Raw genomic sequence first — 10,000 nt, 5'->3', positions numbered from 1 at the left:
TGTGATGGGATTATCTGACCTCAGTGACGTGAGACAGCTAGCAGACGGTTGGTTAAGCCAGTCTGTCTGCTTCCTGACCTGAGCCCCAGATTGTCACGTTTGAGCTCTAAGACTATGTGCCATATTACTATAGAGAAGAGCAGCATCATCCCAGGAGGGATGAACACCATCTCTTTTCAACAGGTCAGGTCTGCCCCAAAAACTTTTCCAACTGTCTATGATTTTTATTCTATTATTTTGCGGACACCACTTAGTTTTCACTGTTATGCTGATGATACTCAGCTCTATATTTCTTCACACCCCGACGAAACTTACCAATTCACAAAATTAACGGAATGCATAGCTGATATAACTGGACAACAAGTAATTTCCTACAACTTAGTTCTGAAAAAACAGAGATTCTAATTATTGGACAAAAAACGTCCTCACGTAATAACCTAGAATACTGTCTAACACTTGATGGCTGCTCTGTCAAGTCTTCTTCGTCGGTTAGGAACCTGGGTGTGTGTGTGTGTGGGTGTGTGTGTGGGTGTGTGGGTGTGCTCTTTGATACCAATCTTTCATTGGAAAGTCACGTGTCTAGTATCTGTAAAACCGCATTTTTCCATCTTAAAAATATATCTAAATTACGCCATATGCTCTCATTGACAAATGAGGAACAGTTAGTTCATGCGTTCATGACCTCAAGGCTAGATTATTGTAATGCTCTACTGGGTGGTTGCCCTGCACGCTTAATAAACAAACTACAGCTGGTTCAAAACGCAGCAGCTCGAGTTCTTACCAGAACCAGGAAGTATGACCATATTAGCCCGGTTCTGTCAGCACTGCACTGGCTCCCTATTAAACATCGTATACATTTTTAAATATTGCTGATTACTTACAAAGCACTAAATGGTTTAGCTCTCCAGTACTCGAGCGAGCTCTTAACGCATTATAGTCCTTCACTTCTATTGCGATCTCAAAATTCTGGCCAGTTGATAATACCTAGAACAGTGGTTCCCAAGCATGTTCCTGGAGGCCCCCCAACACTGCACATTTTGAATCTCTCCTTTGTCTGACACACCCATTTCAGGTCTTGGAGTCTCTAGTAATGAGCTGATGACCTGAATCAGGTGTGTTTGAGAAATGCAAAATGTGCAGTGCTGGGGGGCCTCCAGGAACATGCTTGGGAATTGACCTAGAATATCAAATTTGGTTGTACATCCTTTTCTATTTGGCATGGATACGCGGAGACAACTAAAAATTCTGTATTATGCTGCCAGACAAGTAATTTGTTGAGGTCAATTTGTAAAGAAAGACTACATGCCTGCGGAAAATATATATTATTACGCGCATACCTATAGACTGAACACATAATATGCATGTGTATAACACACACACACACACACACAGCAGCAGTGGCGCGATCAGTCGATCACCTGACATCGAGGAACTGAGAGTCTAATCGGATCAGAGACTCCTGGCAACAGCAGCGGCGGGTCCGTCCGGCATCGACCCGAACCGCAGAACCACAGATAAGCTCATTGTCTTTATTGGAGAGGAAATGAGATAAACGCATTCCTGCTGGGAAGAATTCCTGCTCATGTGACCTTCAGAAGGAGTCTGGGCTTTGTGTGTTTCTGAAGCATCTTCAGTGACCGATGCTGGAGTGTCTGACAGATTAAAGGTCACTAATGCATCTCATCTGAGCATCGGCTAAACTGAGCATCGGTCCCTCGAGAACATCATCTTCATCATCTTCATCATCACCGTCTCAGGCTTAATGTCAGGCCTTTGTCTCAAACACCAGCTTTATTCAGAGACGGCATGCGATTCAAACGATTCAAATCATATTCTGGAGATTCAGAGAGACTTTACAAACAACGATCTGCTGCCGGACCCATGAGTGTGTGTGTGTGTGTGTGTGTGTGTGTGTGTGAGCTGAGGAGAAACAGCATGATTCCTGCAGCAACTGGGACGTTCCTGTCTTGTGTGTGTGTGTGTGTGTGTGTGTGTGTGTGTGTTTCCTGCAGCGACTGGGACGTTCCTGTCGTGTGTGTGTGTGTGTGTGTGTGTGTGTCCTGGCTGCAGATCCGCATCGGTGAGTCACTGATCTCCATCTCTCACTGAAGCCTGACAGGGCAGACGCTCCGCAATCAGCCGCAATTCAATTAACCGAAGCCACTTTGGCAAATTTCTGTACAGCTACAAGAAGATCCATTTTACCCATCGATGTCTGAGAGCCGAGTGGGGAATATGATTTAGAGATAGTGGAAGAGAGAGAGAGAAAGAGATAGAGAGACGCTGTAATAGAGGAGATGTCGTGGCCCGATGCATTAGCATTAGCCCAGCGACTCCAGTCGGCTCTTAGAGCCGTAATTAATTCTGCAGGACTGTAATAAAGTTAAGAGCTGTAAGTGGCGGGAGGGGGGCGGGGCCTGAAGGTGACTCCATGGAGACGAGATGACCGGGGGGCGGAGCCTGAAGGTGACACCATGGAGATGAGATTACCGGGAGGCGGAGCCTGAAAGTGACTCCATGGAGACGAGATTACTGGGGGGCGGGGCCTGAAGGTGACTCCATGGAGACGAGATGACCGGGGGCGGAGCCTGAAGGTGACTCCATGGAGACGAGATGACCGGGAGGCGGAGCCTGAAGGTGACTCCATGGAGACGAGATGACCGGGGGGCGGGGCCTGAAGGAAAGAGCCTGAAGGTGACTCCATGGAGACGAGATGACGGACAGCCGAGCCGAGAATACTGATCAGAGGAAGAGGACAACCAGTCCTTCTGTTACTCAGTCGACGCGGAGGCCGAAACAGGCCCGTCGTGTGTGTGTGTGTGTGTGTGTGTGTGTGTGTTAATGCTGAAGATTCTCAGAGCGACATTAGTGCAAACGCTCGCCTTCTAGTGTTTCCTCATTAAGAACACAACTGTGATGAAGAGCAGCAGACGAAGCGTTATGATTTACACTGCTGTGTGTGTAGCTGACTGAACCATCTGAGGACACTGAGACACACACACACACACACACACACACTCTCTCTCTCTCTCTCTCTCTCTCTCACTCACACACACACACACACATATCAGAAGACACTGCAACCTTTACGAGCACTTTGCAGACAGCAGCATTCTGGAACATCAACGCAAACTTCTTTCTTTCACCATTTCAGTGATTAAGGGAAAGGGCTTTAACAGCTGAGGAGAACGCGGCTCATGAGAACACACACCAGAGCCCTTCTCACGGGTCACTGAGGCGCTGAAGCTGCTTATTCACGCATGCGGGTTCAGATCACGCAGAGAACGCAAGTAAAAAAAATGAAATATCAGCCAATTTTCTTGGAATAATTCATCACTGTTAGTCATTTTAGTTGGAGCAGGAGGAACCCTTTCAAACTACATGTAAATGGGAAAAAATACAAAATAAAACCCTGATCATTGCTAACACAAATGTCAGAAGACACTGACGGCCTTTACGAGCACTTCAGATGGGTTTTTGCAGAACGTCACCATCACATGCAAGCGGCGTCAGTGACAGACAGCAATCAGACACACAGACTGATTGAGTCTCAGCGGGTCTGAAGGTTCGAGTGCTGATTGCAGTCTGAACACACACTCCACAGGGATCTCAGCGTGTTCTTCTGTGTGTGTTCTACCTGTGATGATCAGACACTCGTTGTCCTCCAGAGCTTCAGTAAAGAGGCGAGCCGCGATCAGCTCCGGGTTTATCAGGAAACGGATTTCCTCCTGAACCAGACCAGAACCGGTCACTCCCCCCCCGACAAACCTGTTGGCAAAGTCCACCTGCAGTAAACACACACACACACACACACACACACATACAATATATACTGTATATAAAACAGTCTCTCACACACACACAAGGAGAAACATCAATGTAAATTGTAATTTTCTCCCAAATATGATGTGATTTTGGCGTGACCTTAGACCCGGAGGTGTGTGATGCGTGTGGTGACGTGTGTGGTGTGATGCGTGTGGTGTGATGCGTGTGTGCTGATGCGTGTGTGCTGATGCGTGTGTGCTGATGCGTGTGTGCTGATGCGTGTGTGCTGATGCGTGTGTGCTGATGCGTGTGGTGTGATGTGTGTGCTGATGCGTGTGCTGATGCGTGTGGTGAGGCGTGTGGTGTGATGCGTGTGTGCTGATGCGTGTGGTGTGTGGTGAGGTGTGTGCTGATGCGTGTGTGCTGATGCGTGTGTGCTGAGGCGTGTGGTGAGGCGTGTGCTGATGCGTCTGTGCTGATGTGTGTGCTGATGCGTGTGCTGATGCGTGTGGTGAGGCGTGTGCTGATGCGTGTGGTGAGGCGTGTGGTGATGCGTGTGGTGTGATGCATGTGGTGTGATGCGTGTGTGCTGAGGCGTGTGGTGAGGCGTGTGCTGATGCGTGTGCTGAGGCGTGTGGTGATGCGTGTGGTGAGGCGTGTGCTGATGCGTGTGGTGAGGCGTGTGGTGATGCGTGTGGTGTGATGCATGTGGTGTGATGCGTGTGTGCTGAGGCGTGTGGTGAGGCGTGTGCTGATGCGTGTGCTGAGGCGTGTGGTGAGGCGTGTGGTGAGGCGTGTGGTGAGGCGTGTGCTGATGCGTGTGGTGAGGCGTGTGCTGATGCGTGTGGTGAGGCGTGTGGTGAGGCGTGTGCTGATGTGTGTGCTGAGGCGTGTGCTGATGCGTGTGGTGAGGCGTGTGCTGATGCGTGTGGTGAGGCGTGTGGTGATGCGTGTGGTGTGATGCATGTGGTGTGATGCGTGTGTGCTGAGGCGTGTGGTGAGGCGTGTGCTGATGCGTGTGCTGAGGCGTGTGGTGAGGCGTGTGGTGAGGCGTGTGGTGAGGCGTGTGCTGATGCGTGTGGTGAGGCGTGTGGTGAGGCGTGTGGTGAGGCGTGTGGTGAGGCGTGTGCTGATGCGTGTGGTGAGGCGTGTGGTGAGGCGTGTGGTGAGGCGTGTGGTGAGGCGTGTGCTGATGCGTGTGCTGAGGCGTGTGGTGTGATGCATGTGTGCTGATGCGTGTGCTGATGCGTGTTGTGTGATGCGTGTGCTGATGCGTGTGCTGATATGTGTTTTGAGGCCTGTGGTGAGGCGTGTGCTGATGCATGTGTTGAAGTGTGTGGTGATGCGTGTGGTGATGTGTGTGCTGATGTGTGTGTGGTCATGCGTGTGCAGATGTGTGTGTGATGTGGCGCGTGTGTGATGCGTGTGGTCATGTGAGTGGTGATGCGTGTGTGGTAATGCGTGTGCAGATGCGTGTGGTGATGCGTGTGCTGAGGCGTGTGGTGAGGCGTGTGGTGTGATGCGTGTGCTGATGCGTGTGCTGATATGTGTTTTGAGGCCTGTGGTGATGTGTGTGCTGATGTGTGTGTTGATGTGTGTGCTGATGTGTGTGTTGATGTGTGTGTGGTCATGCGTGTGCAGATGTGTGTGTGATGTGGCGCGTGTGTGATGCGTGTGGTCATGTGAGTGGTGATGCGTGTGTGGTAATGCGTGTGCAGATGCCTGTGGTGATGCGTGTGGTCATGTGTGTGCTGATGCGTGTGTGGTAATGTGTGTGCAGATGCGTGTGTGATGATGCGTGTGTGTGATGCATGTGCTGATGTGTGTGGTGATGTGTGTGTCACCTGCAGCATGCCATAGCCCTGCTCCTCTATGGTTCCGTCACAGCGGATGTGAAGTTTGCTGAACTGCTTCTCTGAGCTAAAAACCACATCAAGAGCGTTTATTGGCTTGTGGGAAATGAAATGGCTCTGAGTGTGTGAAGATGAATCTCACCTGGACCACGAGGGCGGACGCTGCAGACACTGTCTGGTGTAAGTTATGAGACCGGTGGGCCCTCGGGAACAAAACACAACAAAAAGAGTTAGTCACCGATCCGTGAGCGAGTGACACGTGGCACACGCAAAGTCAAACTCACTGCGCTGCGTGATCCGCTCAAAGTAGCACAGAAGGGTTTTGAGTTTCTGCTGTTTGCTCGGGGACGAACCTTCAAACAACCTACAAAACACACAGACCAAATCATATGGAAAACTGCATCTAATATTTCATTTTCATATCCACAATGACAGTCACAATTGATGAGTGATGTGCGGTGTGGTGCGTTTGGAGACACACAAACTCACAGAAAACGTGTCAAACGTCTCTTGCATCACTTCAACTCTAACCAATATTTCATGTCAATGTATGTCATTATTATTTGGTTATGTATTAAGCAGTCGTGTGACATTCAGTCAGGTTTCAGAAGACATCTCAGTCATTTCCATCGAGTCACTCTTTCAAACACCCATCATCCTCTCACACGAGCCTCTGCACTGACGCTGTTCGGATCTGAGGTTTCACACCTGTTGAAGTTGATGTCAGGATAGTTGCTGAACTCCGTCCTGCGAGAGTTGCGTCGAGGGAAAGTGCAGAAGAAGGCGTTCGCCAGCAGACTCGAGACCTGCTCCTGCGAGAGAGTGATGGAGCCGCAGCGCTGCGTGCTCAGCAACGGGATCGGCTGCACACACACGCACACACACACACACACACACACACACACACACGCGCGCGCACACACACACACACGCGCGCACACACAAACAAACACACACAAACATGCACGCACACACACACACGCACACGCACACGCACGCACACACACACACACACACATGCGCGCACGCACATACGCACACACAATAACAGATATTATTAACAACATCCATCTCAAACGCAAAAAAATAAATAATGCTCTTGACTTTATTGGCAAAGGTGGCTGCAATGCAAAATGTTCTCATTGGTGGAGGATCAGTGGGTGGAGACTTGATCGACCAATCAATGAGTGCTGGAGTGTTCGTTCTGTTTTTTTTCTGTGTGTGATTGAGTGATGGAGGTTCTGGTGTGTTTTGTGTGTGATTGAGTGATGGAGGTTCTGGTGTGTTTTGTGTGTGATTGAGTGATGGAGGTTCTGGTGTGTTTTGTGTGTGATTGAGTGACGGAGGCTCTGGTGTGTTTTGTGTGTGATTGAGTGACGGAGGCTCTGGTGTGTTTTGTGTGTGATTGAGTGACGGAGGCTCTGGTGTGTTTTGTGTGTGATTGAGTGACGGAGGCTCTGGTGTGTTTTGTGTGTGATTGAGTGATGGAGGTTCTGGTGTGTTTTGTGTGTGATTGAGTGACGGAGGCTCTGGTGTGTTTTGTGTGTGATTGAATGATGGAGGCTCTGGTGTGTTTTGTGTGTGATTGAGTGATGGAGGCTCTGGTGTGTTTTGTGTGTGATTGAGTGATGGAGGTTCTGGTTTGTTTTGTGTGTGATTGAGTGATGGAGGTTCTGGTTTGTTTTGCGTGTGATTGAGGTTCTGGTGTGTTTTGTGTGTGATTGAGTGATGGAGGTTCTGGTGTGTTTTGTGTGTGATTGAGTGATGGAGGTTCTGGTGTGTTTTGCGTGTGATTGAGTGATGGAGGTTCTGGTGTGTTTTGTGTGTGATTGAGTGATGGAGGTTCTGGTGTGTTTTGTGTGTGATTGAGTGATGGAGGTTCTGGTGTGTTTTGTGTGTGATTGAGTGATGGAGGTTCTGGTGTGTTTTGTGTGTGATTGAGTGATGGAGGTTCTGGTGTGTTTTGTGTGTGATTGAGTGATGGAGGTTCTGGTGTGTTTTGTGTGTGATTGAGTGATGGAGGTTCTGGTGTGTTTTGTGTGTGATTGAGTGATGGAGGTTCTGGTGTGTTTTGTGTGTGATTGAGTGATGGAGGTTCTGGTGTGTTTTGTGTGTGATTGAGTGATGGAGGCTCTGGTGTGTTTTGTGTGTGATTGAGTGACGGAGGCTCTGGTGTGTTTTGTGTGTGATTGAGTGACGGAGGCTCTGGTGTGTTTTGTGTGTGATTGAGTGATGGAGGTTCTGGTGTGTTTTGTGTGTGATTGAGTGACGGAGGCTCTGGTGTGTTTTGTGTGTGATTGAATGATGGAGGCTCTGGTGTGTTTTGTGTGTGATTGAGTGATGGAGGCTCTGGTGTGTTTTGTGTGTGATTGAGTGATGGAGGTTCTGGTTTGTTTTGTGTGTGATTGAGTGATGGAGGTTCTGGTTTGTTTTGCGTGTGATTGAGGTTCTGGTGTGTTTTGTGTGTGATTGAGTGATGGAGGTTCTGGTGTGTTTTGTGTGTGATTGAGTGATGGAGGTTCTGGTGTGTTTTGCGTGTGATTGAGTGATGGAGGTTCTGGTGTGTTTTGTGTGTGATTGAGTGATGGAGGTTCTGGTGTGTTTTGTGTGTGATTGAGTGATGGAGGTTCTGGTGTGTTTTGTGTGTGATTGAGTGATGGAGGTTCTGGTGTGTTTTGTGTGTGATTGAGTGATGGAGGTTCTGGTGTGTTTTGTGTGTGATTGAGTGACGGAGGCTCTGGTGTGTTTTGTGTGTGATTGAGTGACGGAGACTCTGGTGTGTTTTGTGTGTGATTGAGTGATGGAGGCTCTGGTGTGTTTTGTGTGTGATTGAGTGACGGAGGCTCTGGTGTGTTTTGTGTGTGATTGAGTGATGGAGGCTCTGGTGTGTTTTGTGTGTGATTGAGTGACGGAGGTTCTGGTGTGTTTTGTGTGTGATTGAGTGACGGAGGCTCTGGTGTGTTTTGTGTGTGATTGAGTGACGGAGGCTCTGGTGTGTTTTGTGTGTGATTGAGTGATGGAGGTTCTGGTGTGTTTTGTGTGTGATTGAGTGATGGAGGCTCTGGTGTGTTTTGTGTGTGATTGAGTGACGGAGGCTCTGGTGTGTTTTGTGTGTGATTGAGTGATGGAGGTTCTGGTGTGTTTTGTGTGTGATTGAGTGATGGAGGCTCTGGTGTGTTTTGTGTGTGATTGAGTGATGGAGGTTCTGGTGTGTTTTGTGTGTGATTGAGTGATGGAGGCTCTGGTGTGTTTTGTGTGTGATTGAGTGACGGAGGTTCTGGTGTGTTTTGTGTGTGATTGAGTGATGGAGGTTCTGGTGTGTTTTGTGTGTGATTGAGTGATGGAGGCTCTGGTGTGTTTTGTGTGTGATTGAGTGACGGAGGCTCTGGTGTGTTTTGTGTGTGATTGAGTGACGGAGGCTCTGGTGTGTTTTGTGTGTGATTGAGTGATGGAGGTTCTGGTGTGTTTTGTGTGTGATTGAGTGACGGAGGTTCTGGTGTGTTTTGTGTGTGATTGAGTGATGGAGGTTCTGGTGTGTTTTGTGTGTGATTGAGTGATGGAGGTTCTGGTGTGTTTTGTGTGTGATTGAGTGATGGAGGTTCTGGTGTGTTTTGTGTGTGATTGAGTGATGGAGGCTCTGGTGTGTTTTGTGTGTGATTGAGTGACGGAGGCTCTGGTGTGTTTTGTGTGTGATTGAGTGATGGAGGCTCTGGTGTGTTTTGTGTGTGATTGAGTGACGGAGGCTCTGGTGTGTTTTGTGTGTGATTGAGTGATGGAGGCTCTGGTGTGTTTTGTGTGTGATTGAGTGATGGAGGTTCTGGTGTGTTTTGTGTGTGATTGAGTGACGGAGGCTCTGGTGTGTTTTGTGTGTGATTGAGTGACGGAGGCTCTGGTGTGTTTTGTGTGTGATTGAGTGATGGAGGTTCTGGTGTGTTTTGTGTGTGATTGAGTGATGGAGGCTCTGGTGTGTTTTGTGTGTGATTGAGTGATGGAGGTTCTGGTGTGTTTTGTGTGTGATTGAGTGATGGAGGCTCTGGTGTGTTTTGTGTGTGATTGAGTGACGGAGGTTCTGGTGTGTTTTGTGTGTGATTGAGTGACGGAGGTTCTGGTGTGTTTTGTGTGTGATTGAGTGACGGAGGCTCTGGTGTGTTTTGTGTGTGATTGAGTGATGGAGGCTCTGGTGTGTTTTGTGTGTGATTGAGTGATGGAGGTTCTGGTGTGTTTTGTGTGTGATTGAGTGACGGAGGCTCTGGTGTGTTTTGTGTGTGATTGAGTGACGGAGGCTCTGGTGTGTTTTGTGTGTGATTGAGTGATGGAGGTTCTGGTGTGTTTTGTGTGTGATTGAGTGATGGAGGCTCTGGTGTGTTTTGTGTGTGATTGAG

The 10,000-nt window shown here is 48.8% G+C and overlaps 1 protein-coding gene across 6 annotated transcripts in view; it reads right to left on the bottom strand.

Moving 5' to 3' along the window:
- Nucleotides 1-10,000, bottom strand: part of LOC311306319 (poly(ADP-ribose) glycohydrolase) — a 25,324-nt gene that overhangs the window by 4,016 nt on the left and 11,308 nt on the right. For all 6 annotated transcript variants that reach the window (XM_084434646.1, XM_084434645.1, XM_084434647.1 and 3 more), the window contains 5 exons: nt 6,327-6,481; nt 5,903-5,982; nt 5,761-5,821; nt 5,610-5,685; nt 3,638-3,785 (listed from right to left, as the gene is read on the bottom strand). In XM_084434646.1, coding sequence (XP_084290772.1) covers nt 3,638-3,785; nt 5,610-5,685; nt 5,761-5,821; nt 5,903-5,982; nt 6,327-6,481 — 520 coding nt within the window. The remainder of the gene's footprint in view (nt 1-3,637; nt 3,786-5,609; nt 5,686-5,760; nt 5,822-5,902; nt 5,983-6,326; nt 6,482-10,000) is intronic.

This window comes from Rutilus rutilus (genome assembly GCF_951802725.1).
Source record: "Rutilus rutilus genome assembly, chromosome: 16".
NCBI classification, from domain to species: domain Eukaryota; kingdom Metazoa; phylum Chordata; class Actinopteri; order Cypriniformes; family Leuciscidae; genus Rutilus; species Rutilus rutilus.
Note: the sequence above shows the minus strand (reverse complement) of the source record. Positions and strands in the feature narration are given on the sequence as shown.